A 22,545-nucleotide genomic window follows, 5' to 3' on the forward strand; every position below is an offset into this window, starting at 1 on the left:
GTCCGGCGATCACTATAAGAACCTCCTTGTGAGCGACGCCATTTTAAGCCTCTCACTCGGTTCGGCGGTGGGAGCAGTAGTGGCGCTCGGGTAGGGGGAACTAACACGGTCGCCACCTGGGAGGCAGCAACGGGGGCACTGCCGCAAGCAAAGAGCCGAGCGAGGAGGAGGAGAAGGCGGCGGCACAAGGAAGGAAAGACGGACCGGACCGGGATCACCCGGGCGGCAACAGAAGCCGGAGCCCGGGGAGACCCTGCGCTCTCGCCTCCCTGCAACGTTAGTGCCACTTTTTTCTCAGCGGGAACTTGAGGCGAGCCCCAGCTGGGCTCCTTCTCCCTCAGCGGCCGCCGGTGCCCGGGAGCAGGCGCTAGGTCCCGCGGCCGCTGTGGGGTGCAGGGTGTGCCCGGCGCTGAGGCGGGAAGGGCCGAGCAGGCTGGGGGCGCTGCCTGGGTGGGAGAAAGGCGAGAGGGGGGGAAGGAAATGGAAGGAGAAGAGAGCTCTTGTTTGGGGAGGTCCGGACAGCTGCGTGGCTGAAGGAGGCGGCAGCTGCAGCTCCCGAGGTGTCTCTTGGGAAGCTCGTCCTGGGGCGAGGGGGTGGTTGCTGGGGGTCTGCAGGGGAAGGCGAGTCGCTGCCCCCCGGGTCGCCGAGGCCGCGGGACTTCCGTTGTCGTTCCCCTTTTCTTTATCCTTTTTTAAAGGCTGGGGGGAGGTACTGACTCGACGGTGGGCTGCAGATTGCCGTTGGTGCTAGGAGAGGGGAAAGAGCTCAAGGGATGGGTTTGTTTGTACTGAATGCAATTAATCACGGTCACTGCAGTCAGCGGGTGATAACTAATCTGAAGCCTTGTGGGTTTTCGTTCTTAGTTGCGTGCATATTTGCTGGAAAGGTGGTGCTGCTTCGGAGTGTCGTAGAAATGGAGCTCCCCGGAGCTGGGAGCAATCAAACTAAGCTTTAACACCCGCGTTACCAGAGTCTGGTAGCGAATTACTGGGGGCTTGGGCAGTGTGAGGGGGGACTCAAATACTGCAAGGGGAAGCGCCTGCTGGTTTCCCTAGCTGGCTGGACGACGGCGGCGGCTCCAACCTCCCAAAGCACGCTTCTGAGGTATAAGAAGCAAGTTGCTGTGACTCCCAGTAGGATATGGGCAGTTGTACTGATCGTCCGTGGAACAGGGAGTTCCAGTTGTTTAGTTCTGGTGGGTTCCTCCCCCACGGAAAGCTTAGTTGATTTCTCTTGTGTATGACAAATTGGTCCTGGAGCAGCGAGGTTTAAGTCTAGCAAACCCTTAGATTCTTTCCCTAGGTCCGACTTGGTATAGGACATCAGGCTGCTTTTAAAATCTCTTCTCAAAAAACATTTAGTAATCCCTTTTGGGAAGAAAGGGCAGGCCGGGAAGGTACTATGGGCAACTTGTAGGACTTTAAGAATAGCAGTTTTGATCGTTGTAATCAGCTACTTCTTGATCTCTTTCTCACGGAGTAGCCATTGTTCTGACATTCTGTATATTCCAGACATCTGTGGTCATCCCATCCCCCAAAGTATGCAAGTGGTGAATGGAAAGAGGCTGGGCTGGTATGCTGAGGTCGGTGGACGGAAATCAAGGAGGGGTTTTAGTAAAATGGGATCTTTATGTGCAGAGACCATAGTAAAGGCAAAGATGAGAAAACTACCTGAAAGAATGGCAGGGTTTTCTTAATTTCAGGCACACCAGTGAGCAACTTAATTACGATTTTGCTTCTGAGTGACAAAATGTACTACTGCAAGGCTTTAAAGCAGCATAAAGGACAAAACCTGCTGGCGTTTATTGGGCCAAGTTATAATGTGAATTTCAGTAGCTGACAGTCCAGGAACCAGGAACCTTGCACCATTTATTAAAAGGTGCTGACAGCTGCAGGTATGTGGCTACTGTGTTGATTGCCTAATGGCTGCTACTGTTGAAAATGAGGCTACTTAAGTCTTCACTTGAGGCTTTAAGGCTCTCTGAATTCAGCCATTCAGAATGAAATCATATCAAGTGTCTTGCCATTCTGGGCTTGTTCTAAAGTAATGTCATATTTGCTTGGCTAATGGTTCAGATATTTTCTGTTTAGGTATAAGCTGGTATGTGTGGGAATGTTCATGTGGGTCTGTATAGATGAGCATTTCAAAGAGTCTAAGAGAGAAATAAGTAAAAACATGTTGATGGGAAGAACAATGCAATGCACAATAGCTTCTAAAAGCAAGGATTTAATACAAAGTAAAGCTTGATTGAAAAGGGCAGTTATTCAAATGTTCTGGTATAGCCTTAGTCAACCCAGCTTCTTTTTTCTTGCCAAAGCAATAAATAGGCTGGGTTACTTCCTTGATAGATGGCTTACTATGAACACTAGTGTTTTGTTATAACTACATGGTGTGTCAGGAACTGGCTTATCAAATCTTGGCCACAAAACCTGGTTGCCCTTCAGACATACGGTTTCTTTGTGAAGCTGGTGTTGGTCTTCCCAGACTTAACATCCCCGAAAACTTGAGTTTAAATCGTTAAGAACACGGTCCTTCAGAAGTTTAATTCAGACAAGAAGTTGTCTTCTAAACTACTCTTGCAGTATTTTGAGGGGTAGAAAAGGAAGTAGCAAGAATGGGGCAGGAAACATGACTATTGTGGACTTCAGTTTATGAAGTTTGTGTGGTCTGAAACTCTTGGCTAAGGTTGTTTCTGCAAAATATTGTCTAGTAGGCAGACTAGTGTGCAAATACAGCAGTAATCTAAATCACTCATGTTAATTCATAGTTAAAGCTGGTAAGGCAGGGGTTGTGGTGATCATGCAATTGCTTGCAGCAAAACTTGTTCTGTGACTTTGGTAGACTGCATACTGTGGCAGGAAAATTGGGATGGACCTTACTTACCTGAAACATCATACTTGATGAAGCCTGATAAGGCTTCGTGAGAAACTCTGAAGGCAGCTGGGACTTGCTTTTGAGTCCTCACACCACCACATTAACTTCGCAAAATTCCGTGAACTCCAGTATTCCTGACTTTCTAGTTAAGCGTAGGAAGATTTGTTCTGGAGGTTTTTGGTGTTCTGCACCAACTGAATTGGTTAAACTTGCTAGCATAAGGTAGTTTGACAGCGATTAACTTTTAATACCCTTTCTGCCACTTGACCCCAAAGTAAAATTTGCTGTAGGTCAGTGATAAGGCTTTAGTCCAAGAGGGTAGTGTCTTAATATGCCAGTGTTGCATGGCCTGTTTTGCCTCTTCTAAGAATAAAGAAGCCAGAATTTTTTTTCGCTCTGGCAGGTAATGTAAAGGAGAGAACTAATGGAAGTCTGGCATATCTGTCTGTATGGAACACCAAATCAATAAGGTGAGCAGATGAAATCTGTACCTCAGTCTGCCCTTATGAATCTGCTTACTCTGATTTAATGTGAAAACAAGTGTGACCCCTGCTTTGGGAAGTACGGGTGCAGATGTTGCTTTACAGCTTGAATTGCAGAAAAAATTTTTGTTAACATTCCAAATTGCTTTAGGAAACAATGTACACTGGCTGTTATTAGTATTGCAGAAGTTACCTGCTGTGTTACTTAATACTAAGTAAACTCTGGAGCCTTGCTTAAGGAATAAATCAATTCCTTTAAAGTTTGAAAGAGTTAATGTAGTATTTGAGGTTGCTGCTTTTAACGAATATGAGCTAGGTGGATCTTACTGGAGTTGGCAAATTACTGGCGTGCACAGTGTGCACTGTAAGTATATTTGCTGGAACTAGCATTTCTAGGCTGACTTCCTGTGCTAAATGGACTTGTATAAATCAGAAGTTTGCCAACTCTGCAGCAACTGTAGCAAGTAGTCCTGTATTGTCCTGGCAACAATTCAGGTGCCCTCCAGTGGCCAGAAATCTTAACATCTGAAAGGTGCAGATGTATTTTGTGGTCTTGTCAGTTTGCCTTGATTAAAAGTTGAAAAAACATGGTATCGGACTTTATTAGCATGTTTGTTGCTTAAACAGTACTTTTTTGAATGTCAGTATGTCTTACTGTAAATACAGAGTTATTCTGACAAGCAAAGACAGTCACTGTCAGATTCATAAGTATTTCATTAGTGTCAGTGCAGTTATGACTAATCACTCTGGTTTATCAGACCATGGAGATTAATATTTAAAGCCCATGTACAGGGCTGGCATTGTGGTTGCAGTGTAAGAAGAAACTAGATTATGATATGATACTTCCTGGTTTGAAGAGGGAGGTTGTTTGCTAAATTGTTGCTATACTAGAGTGGAAATGAATATTTTAACTTCTGCATAGACAGGAGGGAAAGATGCTTCTGTAATACAGTGGCTGTCAACCTTGTTAGTGATGTACACAATCATGAAAAATGACTGCAGAACCATTAGGTATCTTTTTGATACTCTAAGTAGGCAGGAAGCTTGAGGGATGACAGTGGTTTGTTGCTGAACTTTATTAGTGCTAAATACAGTATAATGCTTAAGTTCTCATAGGCTATCTGTAAATAGTTACGATGGCAGCTTTTTTTTTGTATGTGGCTAGGTAAGATTAAAGAATGATGCTTGATCTTGGCTACTGCCATCTTACTACAGACATCATATTTGATGAAAGTAGGGGCAAATGGATGAAAAGCTCCAAAATGGTGCAAGCTTTAGGTGAGTACTTCTGGCAAACTAAACCTTAAACAGAAAAAATAGCTCATACCAAACTGAGAAAGGGGTATGCATAGTGAAGATACCTAACTGTCCTGCAGATAAGATGTGGTAACTTGTTAAGCTGTGATTAGAAAACTGTTCTTAAGGTTTTGGCCAGCCACGGAATACTCAAACATAATGAGTGCTGCATGAAACCCTGATCCAGAAGATCTCAAAGTAAATCCACTGCTGAAGAGAAATGACATAGTAACTGTTCTGAGGTTACTTGCATTAGTTGGTGGTGCTTAGTTGGTCAAAAACCACATGAGTAATTGGGCTGATAATCTTGTTGTGAATTTAACACAAGTTCATAAACTTGAAACTGTCATACCAGTTCTTTAATACTGACCTGCAGGCTGCTGTCAAATGATTGATACATGCATTATGTGGAGAAGATTATTACTTTTGTTCTCAAGATGGATGTGTAACCCCTGATTAGCAGTTGAGGAAGTTTCTTACATCACCTTAAATGCTATCATCACTATCTCAGCAAAGAAGGATATGTAGGTACTTGGAGCCAATCTTGCCTACTCATAAAGTGATAGATTTTCGTAGTGTTGCACTATGCTTACTAGGAAAAAGCTATCTTAAACCATTCCTTTCAAACATAACCTGATAATTTCTCTGTCAGCTTGAGTATGACTGCATATAGCTCTTAGAATCAACCAGAAACTTCTATAGGGGACAGATACTTAGTGCAGAAAGTGCAGCTGTCTTTGAAAAGCTCACTTTGCTTTGTTTGCAGATGTTGTTAGAACCTGTTTGCCCATGATTTTGAATATAAAGAACTGTGTTGACCTGCCCCTTGCAACTCCTGAATGTTTCTCTAGGTAAAGAGGAGAGTAACTGGCCTGTGGATCTAAACACTAACTTCTCTGAAGTGACAAGATCCAGCGCTGTGGTATTTCAGCTACTTACAGTATAAGTATTCCTTTAAGAAGCAGAGTATGAGACTGTGGAAAGGTGTGGTCTTTACCTTGCAGAGTATGCCCAGCCACATGGCAGCCTTAGGCTATGGCCAGCATGAAACAAAATTCTCTAGGGCACTGCTGATAGTTGTAAGAAATCACAGTGGTAGGTAACTGCTACTGAGTAGTTCCTGACGTCTTTGTCCTATGACTATGTGAATTCCTCTAAAGTTTCTCTGTCTCTCCTAGAGAGTAAGGTACTGTGCATCAAAGGTATTAGAGCATCTTCACATGATGTTGCCAGCTTAATTTTTGAGGAGGCTTCCTGGCAGGTTCTAAAGTTTGAAAATTCATCTTGTAGAGTGATGCCCAGGTGAACTTCATTGCTTTTAGTAACTTAAATTATGTGCTTGTTCTGAATTCTCCTCCAGGTTCTCACAATTTTCTATATTAGTTACCTCAAGTATCTGTAGGCTGACCCTGGCTCTCAGACCAATGTTAACTGTTGCTTTATTGAAACTTCTAATGGGTTGTTTATAAAAAGGTACTTAAAGGTTAGCACGTGTCAAGACCCTGACTAATTGCACAAGCTGTTAGTGCAGAAATGTGGTGTTCTTTGCTCGAAGGGCTGGGTTTTGGTGACACTCAATGCCAGCAGTTTGAAAGCTCACCAAGTCCATTTCCAGTGCATTTTGTCACCTGAATTTTTGGCCAGTGACTGTTGCTCTAAATTGATTAAAACTACTGATGTTCTGGGTGGTGTTTTGTACTTGGGGTGAGCAAAACAAAATGTGGAACTTCCTGCACTTACAGTATAGTTTCAGCCACACTTGAAACTTGGTGTTATCACAGTTATCATGTGGCAAGCTGGCTAGGAAGTGTGATTCTTTATTAGCCTGCTGCCCCTTTCGGGAGGGAGGGAAGGATGAAATGGTGAGTGTTCTGTAGTATGGGAGAACTCTGCTCCAGTCCTAAAGGAAGTGAAGTGTGGTAAAATGCAGGCTTGAAGCCAGGTTCTAAAGTCCTGATGGCCCTGCCCCTTCCCCTCTGCCATGTGTGTAGTTTTCTGACTCTGTAACCACAGTCTTCACTAGATGTTTTTTGAGGCATAAATCCTCTTTTAGTACAGCTAACCCAGTGTTTAAGTCTAGTCAAGACTACCAGATGTCTGCAGTTCAGTTCCATTAAGCAGTTGTAATCAACTTAGAGTAGTCTAGCAAGAACAGAAGTATCTGCATGCTGTTTGCTTTGGGTAATGAGCGTGTGAATAGAAACTCTACTCTGTGCTCTTAATTGGTGTTAGATTGCTAACATGATGGAAAATAGACAAGCATAAGGTTTTATATTTTGTTATGTGGCATCAAATCAACTCTTACAAAACTAATGAAAGCTAGCGTAGGGAAGCTCTTATGCCTTTAAGTTGTGGAAAGGAATTTTTAGATAACTTCCAGGGCAGAAGCCAAAGGCAGAAAATGCAGAACTACTGATAAAATAGCAGATTGGGATGTGTGAAGGAAAAAAACGAAGTGGAACTGAAGCAGCAAAAAAATCAGTGGCTGAAAGCGGAGGTAACTTGTCATGACCATTGATGGATCTCTGTGTGCTGTCAAATGCTCCTCTTCCACTTTAATTCTGTGGGTTATTTGAGCTAGTTTATTGCCTCTTTCAGCACATATTAAAGATATCGAAAGCTTGGAAGTTGCAGCCTGTTAAGGTCAGTAAAGTGGATTTGGGTTTCTTGATTTCCTATGTTTTATAGGAGAGACAGATCTTAGACTTTCAGGTCTTACAAGATATTTTAAAGAACAATTTAAGACTTATTTTGGGCTCAGAGTCAAGTTTACTGTGATGTGATTAGCTGAACCTAGAAGTATTGCTGTTTGCAAGGCGTCTTCTAACTTTCTAACTTTCTGCAGGCATCAGTAGAATGCATTGCCTTGGATAAATTTGAGCTGGGTGGATTACATATGATACTGAGTTTATCACTGCAGTGAAGTATTCCTGCTTGGTGGTTGAAGGGAATAATGTGAAACAAATGTTGCCTGAGGAAATAATCAGAGCAGTTTTGTCAGGAGTTGAAGTTTAGGAATGAGCTTGTTCTGTTGCAGTCTAGGATCACTAAGCTGGTTTTCAGTATACATGTGCTGTGGCATGATAGGTTCGGGTTATTGGTAGCTCTTAGTTTTCAACAGAACTACTGGAATAGTTGAGGTTGCTACATCTTGGCACAACACTATATTTAAATATAGTAATGCTGCTATCTCTTGCAGTGGTGTTTCTTCTAAGGTGGTAGTGAAGGCTATAGGTATTCTATCATGTAACCCAAAAGAAGATAGAAATGTTCCGGAGCTATGAAAACACATGATGTTTTTATCTTTTAGAGTTGGCTGTATTGTTTGACTTGTTTCCTTTTCATGTGAACACTGCATAAGTTACTTCCATTTACTTAGGATGTCTTCAGATGGCCTGTGATAAGATATCTTTACCCAGTATTAAGTATCAACTTGCTGAAAGCAGAAGGAAGCCTGACTTTAATGAGAAATGTAAAATGTTATATTCTGATTCCTAGTGTAGATAAGATAAACATTAAATTTACCGCTAAAATGTGGTTATTTACAGCCTTAAACCATTATTTGAGAGCCAGTTCTCAATGAGTTTCATAGTAGTTTTTGTCCATCCAGGTTCTTAAACTGCTGGTGTGAGGAGGTATCTGAAAAATTCGTAGAATCATAGAATAGTTAGGATTGGAAAGGACCTTAAGATCATCAAGTTCCAAACCCCTGCCATGTGCAGGGACACATCACTAAACCATATCACCCAAGGCTTCATCCAGCTTGGTCTTGAACACTGCCAGGGATGGAGCATTCACAACTTCCCTGGGAATTTCTTAATCCAGAAGTCACTACTGGTGAGTGACTAATTTCACAATAATCAAGGCCCTCTAATGTTGCATCTAACTTTAGTTTCAAAATAACCTCCACTTGCAGCATACAGCTGTTCCTTTCAGAGTGGACAAGATGACTGAGGACTGCAAATGCTTCTACTTTAGACAGCATATGGGAATGCTGATCAATATTTGGGATACAGAATGTATTAAAGGAAAACTTGTATTTAAAGTTGTGTACAAGACAAAATATTTTTCTAAATGCAGATTTTCAAATTGAAGCTCAAGTATGTTATTTATTTCTACTTTGAAATAAAGTATCTCTGCAGGGAACCTCCACAGAAAAACCATCAACCCTAGCTGTCATTCCTACAGCAAATTTCCTTCCTTAAAACACACAACACCAAAACTGTCCTTTCAGGATTTTTTCCAGTCCTGCAGAAGCATCTGATATATTAAAGGCCTCTAAAAGTACCTATACCCCTTCTCAACAGAAGCCAGATAAAAATCCTCAAAGTTAAATTTTGTTTGGGCTATCTGGGAGGATGTGGGAGAAGAGGACTTCATCCTCATTTGGATAAGGAGTAATAAGTTTACAGTAGATTTCTGGTGTTTATAAGTTTCCTAAATTGAGACCTACAGTGCAAAGGACAGTCCTTTTTAACTTCTGAGGTTATCTTTCTTTTCTTAATCCAAAATTGGAAATGTCCAAGGTAGAAACTGACTGCAAGTACCATGGATCATTACTTCCCACAAGTGCCATCCCTGTTTTCATCTGTGAATAGACAGTCTATAAATCAGTTCTTGTAGGTCACCTGTAACTTCTCCCTCCTTTGCTCCCTCTCACATCTTAGCTGCTGTATGTTCTTAAGCTAGACTGACTTTTCACTTTCTGATAATCAGTTTAGTGCTATTCGTAATGAATATTAAAGTGATTATTTCATTTGGGTCATGTCTTCATAAGACAAAGCGGGAGGTTTGTTGCAGGAATGCTTATAGCATGATACATATAGGCAGATTTGACCAAAAAATGCTTGAAGGAGACAGGACAGTCACTCATGCCTGAAAGAGCTTATATACCATGAAAGCATCTTTGATGTTGCCATTATCAGTGTTGTCTTACTTAGATAATCTCCCCCCCCCCCCTCCCCCCTTCCTTTTCTAGAAAACAGATGAATAACTTCTAGGATAAGATCAAAGTGGTTTTTGTTTTTGTTTTTAAATCCTCAGTCAAATGTATTTCCCACATACTTCACTTGAAAACTAAGGTTAATGAGGAAAGTTAGCTGCATTAAGTTCTTACGTACCTGTTCTTGGGTCATGGGAGTGAGTGCTATAGTTATTTGGTGTTATTAATTTTGGAACTGGTGTTTCCTGTAAAGCAGATAGTTGGGCAGCATCATTGGCCAGGCAGCTGCCTGAAACAAGACCAGGTATAAAATTAGACCTAAAGAATGCTTTCAGTAACACCTTGGTAATAGTTGAAGTAGCTTTGGATTACTTGGAGAAAAACTGTTTTCCAGTACATGTACTTCACTTGTATGTAGCTGATACATGTTTTTAACTGCTGTAACTGTCACAAGAAGATGAAGACCCGCTTTTTCCTATGTAAAAAAAAAATGGTTAATTTACAGATGCAGTTGCTTGGCCTGTCCTGGGTGAGGTGTATCAAAACATGGTCAGTAGACATACTTCAAATAGAAACGGTGATTGGATGTATGAGCCTTAATTTCCAATACAAGGCTTAATAATGTGCTGTGCTCAGGCAAAAGATTTCTGGAAGACTTTCAAACTTTAAGTTTGACTTGCTTTATAAAGAGGAGGGGATCTGCTTATCAAATCAGTCAAGTAATCTAGGTCAATCTTAATGAAGATAATTCAGATTTGAGAAATGTTATAGGCTCATTGACTTCCTTGGCATGTGCCTAACTCTTCTCCAAACTCAGAAGTTGATACCCAGGTTTTATTAATTACCAAAATACTCCTCTTTCAGCACTTTGAAAACCAAGAAATTTGTGTTGTCTTCTGTAGTAACTTCAAACTTGGCTCATAAGCCTGCTAAGGTTGCAGAACTATTTTTCACATTTTCCTGGAATTCACATGCAAGGTTGGGACTGATGGTACACAGTACACTCTAATGCAATGTCTTGCATTGCACTTTGTATGAGGAATTTAGTGTGTGTATATATATATATTAAAAAAAACCCAGCCCCCATTTAAATCCAGAGCTGATGGTGCACGCTAGTGGGTAGTGTCATGGAGGATGTTTTAAGAAGTTAGTTAGTTCCATAATTCCTGGCAGTACATCAGTATGAACCTTGTAACATGACATTTATGAAAATTCAGACTTTACTTCAGAGTACCAGATAGTCTTTAAAAATAGTGGGGCTTACAGAAGCTTGCTGTCATGCTAAAGTATGCTGAGTCCTTCTATCTCTTCCTGATGCTTAAGAGCTGTATCACTGACCTTGACGATGGAATGTCACTGGTCATGTGTACTCCAATAAATTTGAACAGGGGCTTGATTTAAATGAGCTGGCATATGCTCATGGCTGAAGACACAAGCTTAATTATCCTAGCAAGGCTTTTTGTGTTGCTTCCACTGCCCTGCCACCTCACACCCATCCTGCATGTACTGATCCAGTTTCTGTTGGGCAAATGAATAGCACAAGCATTTGTACCTAGTCTGGGATTCGTGCTTTCTTTGCAAGTGTTGCTTTCTTTGCCAGTGACACACAGGAAAATAAAGTCAGCAGCTTTCCTGGGCACAGTTTACCCCTTTGTAAAATGAGAAAGAAAATCTGGGAGAATGCTCAGTTACAGAAACCCTAAAACTAAATAGATCGTATCCCTTTTCACTGGGTACCTTTGGTCTGCTGTTATTTTGAACTCTTAGGATTAAAACCAGTTTTTCCCATCTAAATAAAAAGATGCTACCTGGAATTGCTGAGGGTGGTTACCGGTGTATGAAATGCAGATGGGGATGTTAGAAACTTTCAGGTGCAGCCAGCAGGCTTATCTAATGTCAGCATTTCAAAGACTGAGCATCTGACTGATAATGCAGTTCTAAACACTGATTCAGTATTTGTCATTGCCATTTTGTAGATGTTGCTCAGCTTTGGTTTGGAATAGTGTTGCATTTCAGTGGCTAGTCTGCTCTACTGAATTGTATCTAAGGGTACAGCTATTCCTCTGGTCTCTTCAGGCTGCTGAAATTGAAACAACCATTTCAAGAGTGCAGTTGCTGTAAGCCAGCTGCATTCGTTTGTGCAGAATTCGACAGTGGAAGGAAATTCTGACTGTTGTTCTCAAGGCCTGTATTGCATATTTGAATCTGAAGTGGTAATAAATATCTCAAAGCATGGTCAAGCTCCTGACTGGTTCATCTGACAGTATGTTAAGCTCAGACCTAGTTTGGTGATATTTTTTTAATTAAAATCCTTGTGATAGGAGGAGACATGAAAGGTTACAGTAAAAATAGATTTTTTTTTTTGTGGTAAGCGTGTTGCAAATTGCATATAGCATCTAGATATTGCCCAGTTTTTAGGGGATATGTTGCATGTGACTTACAGCAAGGACTAAAGACACAAATTCTAGTGCTGTTCCCCTGCTTTCTGTTTGGAAGGTGTTAGTGGGGCTGACAGAGTAATGCATAAGACCTGCAGGGAGCCATCAAGCTTTTGTACTGCATTTCTTCCACCTTAGGTACTCAGAAGAATTTTTGTATTAATGGTGAACTGACAGCATGACTTAGTTTCTCCTTCCCCTTACCACTGCTACTCGAAAATGTTGGAAGAATTGGTGTTCAAGGGACTGGAAAAAAAAATGATTGTATTGTCAATGCATTCTCCATGCACATTATGAGTAGATTGAGTTGGCTAGTCTCTTCCAAGCTGCAGAATAGGACTCGTTTAGGGACTTGGGCATTACCAAACGCATAGCGGGGTATTTCCTGTATGGTTGTTATGTCTTAGATCAGCTCAGTGCTGCTTACCTGATGCAGACCTATTGTCCATTAAAAAAGAGCCAGGGAAGGGTTGCTGCCAAAACTTGTGGGAGTGCAGAGTCAGGACAAACAGCACTGGCATTTGTGCAGCGGAGTAATGAGATTGCTCAGGAGCTGCTGGAGTTATCTTGTAGCTGGCTCAGGGACAGTGAAATAAAAGCTTGCCTCAGAGTGGCCTAACCTACTCAGTGAGACTTAGAACTACAGGCCTGTCTCCTGTTTAATTCTGATTTTCTAAAAGGTACTCCTGAAGGAAACTGGGAAATCTGTCTTCACACAAACAGTGTCAAATGGACTTTGTTCTCCTGACACACAGTACTGCAAACCTGTCCTTTAAAGAGATTAGTGGCTTGCCTTTACTTCATTGTCTAGGAATGTTTTGATCAGCATAGCTCTAACACCTAAGGGCACATTGAAAGCTGATTGCTGGAAGAGATGGTTTTGCTCACTGCACTAGTTACCACTACAAATGTTTCTGCTTGGCTAGCTCCCAGCATAGGCTGTCACCAGCTCTGTGTCTGTGTTGAAAACAGTGTTGGACTGGGGTAAGGGGAGCAAATGAAATAAAAGTGACAGCTTTGAGTGACCTGTTGCAAAGCTGTAGCCTTGAATTTCTCTTTCTGGGTTAGTGAAGAGACAGCTACAGTTTTACAATACAAATACTTCCTTACTGTTTGATGATATCAAATGGAGTTGCATACTGAAGATTTTGATCATATTTTAGCCTCCTGCCCCCAGTTATCTTGGCTTTCTGTGCAAAAAAAACCCCACCAAACAACTGAGCTTGGTGACTTCACGTGTGCACCTAAAGGAGAGCATTTGTTCACGTTTACAAGACTGGTTCAATTTTCAGTTGAACTTCAAGGAAGACTGTTTTGTATAGAAAGAAACTCGTCTTCTTGTGGTACAGCAAAGAAGTGAAGGAGGAGGTACAATTATAACTCTTTAGGTAGTCTTTGTACCTCTGAAATAATACCAGCTTGTCTTAAATGGTCACTTCAGCTTTCCGCATGAAAATCCATGTTGTAGCTCTGTATCAAACGGTTTTTCTAGTATCTTAAGGATAGTTGTCTTTGAGGGAAATGACATTTAGCCCTTGTCTTTGCAGCATGTCCAAGCTGTGGAATTTAATGTCTGGACTTCATGCAAGGATAGAGGAGTAAAAAATGGCTCTCTCATGATCAGTCTTCCGTTCTTTTTCCCTTAAGAGAGGAATTTATCTTACATGTAGTCTGCCAGAAAAAGTCTGTGTGAAACATATCATTCTTTGCATCCCTGTCCATGGGGGTTTGCTAATTAGCACTGTAGTAATGAAATGGCAAGATAGGTGATGTCTTACAGGTGAAGGGTTTTCAATTCTGGTGTTCTAATAGGAAATTCTGGCTTATTAGCTCTGATTAGTGTTTATTAAAGTTCTAACCTTGCTCTTTTTCAGGGTCTCTGAAAGGTAGCAGGAAAGAGTTCTGGGAGCACAAGGAACATGGCAACCCAAGGTATATAATGCATTACAATTTCTATTATTAGAATCTAGCAGTTCCAATTAAGAGCAGTTAAATGATCTCCTTACTCCCCTTTTTAAACTTTTTTAAAGTCACTTGGATTGAGTAATGTCTGTTCTACTGCAGTAATTAATAACTTACACAGGAAATCAAACCTGCAAATAAGTTGGTTGTTCTAAGCTTTTCGGGTCCCTTAAGTACAGTCAAGTACATAATCATAGTATGTGGAAAAGGGGACCTTTAAGCAGTAGACTAAGACTGTAGTTAGTAGCAGTGATTGCTTTGCCTGTTAGTTGGGTTAAAGGCATATGTATTGGTTTGATACAGAATCTCAGTTAAAAACTGCTGTCTCAATTTGCAGAGCTACCTCTGCTGGGTTGAAGTTGTTTATGGGAGTTGATTTTCATTTAAAATCTGTGTCATCTCTTGAAAGATTGCTGGAGTAATTAAACTAAGCTTAATGGTTCAACAATGATTTCTTATAGCTGACTTGATGGAGTTGGATATGGCAATGGAGCCAGACAGAAAAGCAGCAGTCAGTCATTGGCAGCAGCAGTCGTATCTGGACTCTGGTATCCATTCCGGTGCCACGACAACTGCTCCCTCCTTGAGTGGCAAGGGAAATCCTGAAGAGGAAGATGTGGACACAACACAAGTGCTGTACGAGTGGGAGCAAGGATTCTCTCAGTCCTTTACCCAGGAGCAAGTTGCTGGTAAGGCCTTTTCTCTTACACTGGTTTGCTTAGATATGCAGTTTAAAAATACAGAAACCTAAATACTGAATTACTACCAGTCTAGAAGATGAGCTCTTTATTCTGAGTTTGAGGTAATGACTTACCTTGGTTTTCAGATATTGATGGCCAGTATGCAATGACTAGAGCTCAGAGAGTTCGTGCAGCTATGTTCCCTGAAACACTGGATGAAGGAATGCAAATCCCATCCACGCAGTTTGATGCTGCTCATCCAACTAACGTGCAACGCCTGGCTGAGCCATCCCAGATGTTAAAACATGCTGTTGTTAATTTGATAAACTACCAAGATGATGCTGAACTTGCAACTCGTGCGATCCCAGAACTGACCAAACTGTTGAATGATGAGGACCAGGTAGGCATTTTCTTTGCCTCAGTGTAGCTTGTTCGTGGGGCTTCTTCAATGCCTTTAAAACGAAGTTTTCTTCAAATGTTTCTGCAGGTGGTGGTGAACAAGGCTGCAGTTATGGTTCATCAGTTGTCCAAAAAGGAAGCGTCTCGCCATGCTATTATGAGATCTCCTCAAATGGTATCTGCTATCGTACGTACCATGCAAAACACAAACGATGTGGAAACAGCTCGTTGTACTGCAGGTACACTACACAACCTCTCACATCATCGGGAAGGCTTGTTGGCAATCTTCAAATCGGGAGGCATCCCTGCTTTGGTTAAAATGCTTGGGTATGTGGACTGCTGATACTATAGTACACGTGTTTTTCAGTTGGTACTGGTAGGCGCAGGTGTTCACAAGGGTTTGTTTTTTTTCCCTAGGTCCCCAGTAGACTCGGTGCTGTTTTATGCCATTACAACCCTTCACAATCTCCTGTTGCATCAGGAAGGAGCCAAAATGGCTGTTCGTCTGGCTGGCGGGCTGCAGAAAATGGTTGCCTTGCTCAACAAGACAAACGTCAAGTTCTTGGCCATCACAACAGACTGTCTTCAGATCTTAGCGTACGGCAATCAAGAAAGTAAGGTGAGTGCCTCTGCTACTGGAGCACTTTGAAGGAGCAAGCTTGCTGTGGACGACCCAACAATTCCTGTGTACTGACCTCCTTATTCTGAACCTTCAGTCACAGTGGGCTTTTGCCAGTCAGTCCCAAACTTGCAAGAGGTGAAGGATACAGGAATTGCTTTGCAGAAATGCAGTCATGCATGCACCTACAGACCACACAAGCAGATGGAAAGTTTTTTGCACCCATCTGTAACCTCCAGTGGGTGTAAGGCAATGACAGTTACTACCTACTGATGGGCACAGGAAGTGACAGATAAATGTAATTTTTGCTGTCTTTCAGCTGATTATTCTGGCAAGTGGTGGACCGCAGGCTCTAGTAAACATAATGAGGACCTATACTTACGAGAAGCTATTGTGGACCACTAGTAGGGTGCTGAAAGTGTTGTCAGTTTGCTCCAGCAACAAACCTGCTATTGTTGAGGCTGGTAAGTACCTTGTAACCACGGTAACTTCAAGAGCTATATAGTACTTCAGGATCAGTGCATTCCATACAAGGATGAAAGCTGCTAGCTTCAAAGATTGAACTTGGATCATTCGTTTACTCCATAACTAGTTTTGGAGTCCTTTAGTGTCCAGAAGTATAAAAAGTAGTCTGTTTTAAGTAAGTCTGCTATGTTTTTAGCTGGGTGCTGAGCACTGTCAGAATGGCCTCCTTAGAATATGTGTGCATTTAACAGGCCCAGTGTCATGCTCTTGACATGAATATTGGGTTTGGTTTTTTTTCTATGGGATGAAGTGTTAGGGCTTAGCTATATTGTGATACTAATGCTGAGAAAGATCTAGAAGCTTGTGAGACATGCATTTAAATGTCAACAGAGAGAAGGACCCGAGTGTTAACAAGATGAGGATCCGAGTATGGTGTCAGACCTGAGTAATGCTGTCAAATCTGTACCATCTTCTAGGTGGGATGCAAGCTTTGGGACTCCATCTCACAGATCCAAGCCAGCGCCTTGTCCAGAACTGTCTCTGGACTCTGAGAAATCTGTCAGATGCTGCAACAAAGCAGGTACATGGCTTTCTTCCAAGGGATCAAAAGCCAATGTAGCAGAAGAGGAGAGAGACTAAATTTTGCTTCCTTCTGTTTTGCAGGAGGGCATGGAAGGCCTTCTAGGAACTCTTGTTCAGCTTTTAGGATCAGATGATATTAACGTTGTGACTTGTGCTGCTGGCATCCTTTCTAACCTTACCTGCAACAATTACAAGAACAAGATGATGGTTTGCCAGGTTGGTGGCATTGAGGCTCTCGTGCGCACAGTTCTTCGGGCTGGAGACAGGGAAGACATCACAGAACCCGCTATTTGTGCGCTCCGTCACCTCACCAGCAGGCATCAAGAAGCTGAGATGGCTCAAAACGCAGTGCGTCTCCATTATGGGCTCCCAGTGGTGGTTAAACTGTTGCACCCACCATCACACTGGCCTTTGATCAAGGTAAATGATGGTTAACAGCTTCCAGCACTGAAAACTGATGCTTTTTAAAATGTAATTTTAACTGTGTGAAGTACTTTGTTTCCTGGGTGTTGGGGAATGTAATTTGTCTGATGGGAAAGTTGCTTCAATTGAGAGTAACTTTGCATTGTGTTCTGGATATTTCAGTGTTTGGGGTCAAGAGATGAATAAAAGAAATTGCTAACGGCAAGCACACTCAACCACACTCCTTCATTCCCCATCCCCTTTCTTATCTGCAGGCTACCGTTGGTTTGATCCGCAATCTGGCGCTCTGTCCCGCAAACCATGCCCCGCTGCGTGAGCAGGGTGCTATTCCAAGGCTAGTTCAGCTGCTGGTTAGAGCACATCAAGATACCCAGCGACGTACTTCAATGGGTGGAACACAACAGCAGTTTGTGGTAAGTTCCCACCCCTAGCTGAAGTTACATGTAACATTGCCTTTAACACTCCTCATTTGTCAGCGTGCCTCAGCCATGTATTGTTCAGTCTAAACAGCTGTTGTAATTTGCTCTGTTTCAAGTCACTCTCTTGGAGTGCTGATAATTCTGTCTCAACAGACCTGAAGTTTTTGTTAAATAAACAAGAACACCAAAACCTTGGTTCTTATTTCACTAAGAACCCCTTGAGCGTTTAATTCTGAATGCTGTAGATCACAGAAGCACTGGGTTTGCCTACTCTGGGCAAGGCAAATAGTTCTCTACTAGGAAACCAGCACTGCCTCATCATATGTTCTCAGAAGTACGGGTTTAAGAATGTTATCACAGCGTATTGTGTATTTTCAAGGGTGCTTAGAGCTGTAAAAGTACTGAGAAGCTGTATAGGCTCCATACTTCTTACCTGTTTAGGTATCAGGTCAGTGCAGCAAGATCAGTATTGATATTCCTCCCCCCCTTAACACCTTAATAAAGGGGAAATTGCCTTAGCATGGGCAAATGGAAGCAGGAGTGTAGTTAATACTTGCAGAGGCAGGAAGGGGCCTCTTTGTTACTGATAACCACTATTTCAAAACCACCCAGCTAATCCATCTTGGGGGGGGAAGAGCCAGTGTTGTCAGACATGAAGGTCATAGTGAACTCAAGTAAAACTGAGAACACCAGGAGGAGTTCCACTGAGATGCTTCACCTACTGAATTCAGTTGGGTAAACTGGGCCAACTCCTAGCAGGGGTGTTAAGTTTGAAGGCCAGCAGCAGATAGTGGATATAAGCCCTGTTGGAGAAACAGGGTATGTGCAGGGGACAAGTTTGGTTCATTTGTTGGCAGGCTGATCAGCTTTTTGACAGTCATTTTAGAAGATCACACGCAATATCTCAACTTCAAATAACGCCTTTTCTTTCCCTGATTAGGAGGGTGTGCGTATGGAAGAAATTGTTGAGGGCTGCACTGGAGCTCTGCATATTCTTGCACGTGATGTTCATAACCGAATCGTAATCAGGGGTCTAAATACCATTCCACTATTTGTGCAGGTAAGAGCAAGCTCAAGATAATGCTGTTGGATATACTAGGAGAATGAGTACTATAGCTCTTGTGCTTCCGTGGTAGAGCTGCTAAATCCGATTGTGCTGAAGTGCTCATTTCAAGTAGAACTGCTAAAGAAGCCTTTGTGTTTTGGTTGCAGTTGCTGTACTCTCCCATTGAGAATATCCAGAGAGTAGCTGCTGGTGTACTTTGTGAACTGGCTCAAGACAAGGAAGCAGCTGAAGCAATCGAAGCTGAAGGTGCAACTGCCCCTTTAACAGAACTGCTTCATTCTAGGAATGAGGGTGTTGGTGAGTGAACTTAAAAGACAAGATGTCAAACCTGTGTTAGAACAGTTGCTGGAAGAGTTGACCTCTGCTAAAATCACTCTTCCTTTCGACAGCAACATACGCAGCTGCAGTGCTGTTCAGAATGTCCGAGGACAAACCGCAAGACTATAAGAAGAGACTTTCAGTTGAATTGACAAGCTCTCTGTTCAGGACCGAGCCAATGGCGTGGAATGAGGTGAGTTTTCTGTATTAATAGCTCCTTAGGGAGACTTTACTTCCAAGTCCTCCTTCCTTCCAGTAGTGATGTGTAGATGCCATCAGTGATACAGGCCCAGCTTTACATTTGGTTGCATCATCGTTACTCTTGTGTGCTTAGATTCAGTGAGCCTGTGGCAAGCAGCCTTCGAGCTGCTTCTTCCCTTGCAGACAGGAGGATTCCATTCTTTACTGCTGCTAAAGTGTGTAATTCTCATTATGTTTGTTAGTGTGCCAGGCTGTACACAAGAACTTTGTGCAGTTCTGTGCTGTTTACCGGAACCTAGTTGAACTCTGAATGCAAATATGGAGGCATGAGTAATATGAGGGAAGCATAAAGATAAAACATCCTGTGAAAGCTGTGTCAAGGAAACAAGTGTTGGAGTAGTAATCTTGGTGTGGGGATGCAATTTGTGTCTTCTCTTAGAATTGAGCTTTCAGAATTGAGTATGTTTACAGGCTCATTATCACACATTGTTTTTCTTCGGTTTTAAAGGCTGAACAGTGAATTGAGACTGAAAACAAACACTGTGGATGAGGTAGAGGGAAGGTTTGGTTAAGTCTCTGTCTTATGCCCAGATTGTTAAGATTCAGGAGCCTAGCGTGTCTTAGCTTGTCTGTATTTACTAAATTAAGGACAGGAGCCCTTGGTCTGTACTGTTTCAGTGCTTATTTTTCTGTATTTACCACAGCAATGTGAAAAGGGAAAAAAAAAAAAAGCTAAAATGGATTATCTCTTGGAGTTACACAGCTGTGCTGCAGACAGTCACTTCTGTAACTGGGCAAACTGGGAGAGGTTCCTTCAGCACTCTTAAAAGCTCTCTTGCTGGCTGGGGAATCTCTGAACAGCTGACTTGCAGGAGCTTACAGGTGCACCTGAGGAGCTGTGTTTCTAGACCTGCCCCATCTTTATTCCCAAACAGAACCCTCCTTCCAGTGGTCAGGGGATTTCTGTACCTAAATCTGGCTGTTGAACTAGATGCAGATGCTTAGATAAGAAGGCATACCATGTTCACAAAAGTACCCTACTGCAGTGTTTGCTGCAGAATAGCTGCTAAGGAGGGATCTGAGGCAAGCTTCAGAACTTCTTAAACTCAGAATCACTAGTTCTGGTGCAAAGACCACACATTAAAACTCTTCTATAACTTTCTGTGTGCATCTAGACAGCAGATCTTGGACTAGATATTGGTGCCCAGGGAGAACCTCTTGGATACCGCCCAGATGGTATGTCTCTTCTGTTCCTCTTGAATGAACTTATGAATTGACTTTATCCAACTTAAGTTTTAAAGGAGAACTGCAAATGGGTGAAGAGTGAATTACTCTTCAGTAAGGTATTGCAAAGTGACAGGCTGATGGGGAACTGCCAGTTCAAATAACCAGTTCCTGCAGCACCACTGGCAGCACTGAAATGGGAGCCATGTGAACGTGCAAAACTAGTGTCTCTTGCCTGAATCCTGTGGGAGCATCTCCTGCTGAGCTGTGTTGTTTCCAGAAATCTTTTATAGTCTTTACAAATGGGCTTGACAATACCAATAGTGCAGTTTTTCTTTAAAACAAAAAAGCTGGTATTGAATGTATTAGTCTGTGTCTATAGACTTAAATGCAAGCCTATCCCTAAGGATTCTAAGCTATTTTTTGACTAGCCTTTCAGAAGCAAGTCTACAGTCTTGGAGCCTGGTTTTGCTGCAGTATTGTTGAACTGTAGTATTGTTGATTGTGCAGACTAATGGCTTGGCTGGAAACCTGCTCGTGCTTCTGACTGCAGTGTGCTTTGTCTGCAGGATCTTACTGGAAGGCTGTTTCGAACAATGGAATAGCCATTAAGGGCAGGCAACAGAGTGTGTTGAACTTGGCTGAACTAGAAAAAGAATTAGATGGCTACAAAAATCTTCTCACACACTGATACTTGCAGCTTCTGATGCATCTAACATCTGTTAACATTATGCTTTTTTTCCCTCTGCCACCTTTAACTTTCTTAGATCCTAGCTACCGTTCTTTCCACTCGGGCGGATACGGTCAGGATGCCTTGGGTATGGACCCTATGATGGAACATGAAATGGGTGGCCACCACCCTGGTGCTGACTACCCAGTTGATGGTCTGCCAGATCTTGGCCATGCCCAGGACCTTATGGATGGGCTGCCTCCAGGTGACAGTAATCAGTTGGCCTGGTTCGATACTGACCTGTAAATCATCCTTTAGGTAAGAAGCTCCAACCTTGACTTTCAAAAACAAAACAGAAAGAGACAAACCCATGGCTGGACTGAGGCCTTGGTTGGCAGGGAGGGATTGGCTCAATTGGGTCCCACTGTAGTGAATAAAGGCTCTGGAAACACGCAACCAGAACACTCCAGACTGACTTCTGCTGTCAAGTGTGGAAGTAATTAACTGTTAATGTCTTGTGCACTGGCTTCATGCAGTCTTACTGTGTTAAAGCAGTTCTTTACTCAGGAACACTGACCCCTGTGTTTTTTCTCTTCGCAGCTGTATCATCTGAATGAACTTGCATTGATTGGCCTGTAGAGTTGCTGAGAGGGCTCGAGGGGTGGGCTAGTATCTCAGAAAGTGCCTGACACACTAACCAAGCTGAGTTTCCTATGGGAACAGTTGAAGTAAACTTTTTGTTCTGGTCCTTTTTGGTCGAGGAGTAATAATACAAATGGATTTTGGGAGTGATTCAAGAACCGAAGAATGCACAAGAATGAATTGCAAGATGGAATTTATCAAACCCTAGCCTTGCTTGTTAAAAATCTATTATTTTTTTTAAACCTCTGTAATGGTACTGACCTTGCTTGCTTTGGAAGTAGCCTTTCTTTTTGCAGTAATTGTTGTTAGGTTTTTTTAAAGCCTCTCGTAGTATTAAGTTATAGTGAATATGCTACAGCAGTTTCTAATTTTTAAGGATTGAGTAAAGGTGTAGAACACTAATTCATAATCGCTCTTAACTGTATTCTGAATAAAGTGTAACATTGTGTAGCCTTTTTGTATAAAAACAAACTAGACAAATAGAAATGGTCCAATTAGTTTCCTTTTTAATATGCTTAAAATAAGCAGGTGGATCTATTTCATGTTTTTGATCAAAAACTTTATCTGGGATATGTCTGGGTAGGGGCCAGTAAGAACTGTTTATTTGGAACCTTGTATTGGACAGTTTACCAGTTGCCTTTTATCCCAAAGTTATTGTAGCCTGCTGTGATACAGATGCTTCATGAGGAAAATGCAGTTATAAAATGGTTCAAAATTAAAGTAAACTTTTAATTCACTCTGTGTCAGATTATTTCAGATCAGAGAGTGTATTTGTGTGGTCACAGGTTTCCTGACACCCATCCTGGACCTGCACAACACCTTCAGTACTTCAGAGGAGGATG

General features: G+C 42.1%; 1 protein-coding gene across 2 annotated transcripts; it reads left to right on the forward strand.

Annotated features, from left to right (window-relative positions):
* Window positions 1-46: 46 nt before the first annotated feature.
* Window positions 47-22,439, forward strand: CTNNB1 (catenin beta 1). Of its 2 annotated transcripts, XM_061373136.1 has the most exons (16): window positions 49-276; window positions 13,908-13,965; window positions 14,457-14,684; window positions 14,822-15,075; window positions 15,163-15,401; window positions 15,492-15,693; window positions 16,013-16,157; window positions 16,635-16,738; window positions 16,822-17,160; window positions 17,418-17,576; window positions 18,523-18,642; window positions 18,795-18,945; window positions 19,038-19,159; window positions 20,343-20,403; window positions 21,159-21,379; window positions 21,662-22,439. In XM_061373136.1, exons 2-15 carry the CDS (start codon window positions 13,953-13,955, stop codon window positions 21,365-21,367), a joined length of 2,346 nt encoding a protein of 781 aa, XP_061229120.1. In that variant the 5' UTR covers window positions 49-276; window positions 13,908-13,952; the 3' UTR covers window positions 21,368-21,379; window positions 21,662-22,439. The 2 variants fall into 2 exon arrangements, with proteins under 2 accessions (XP_061229121.1, XP_061229120.1); XM_061373137.1 differs by lacking the exon at window positions 21,159-21,379 and having other exon boundaries at window positions 47-276.
* Window positions 22,440-22,545: the final 106 nt, after the last annotated feature.

The sequence above is a fragment of the Neopsephotus bourkii genome, unplaced genomic scaffold (assembly GCF_033783945.1).
Source record: "Neopsephotus bourkii isolate Nb327-2 ecotype Australia unplaced genomic scaffold, CSIRO-AGI_Nbou_v1 NB_1629, whole genome shotgun sequence".
NCBI lineage: Eukaryota > Metazoa > Chordata > Aves > Psittaciformes > Psittacidae > Neopsephotus > Neopsephotus bourkii.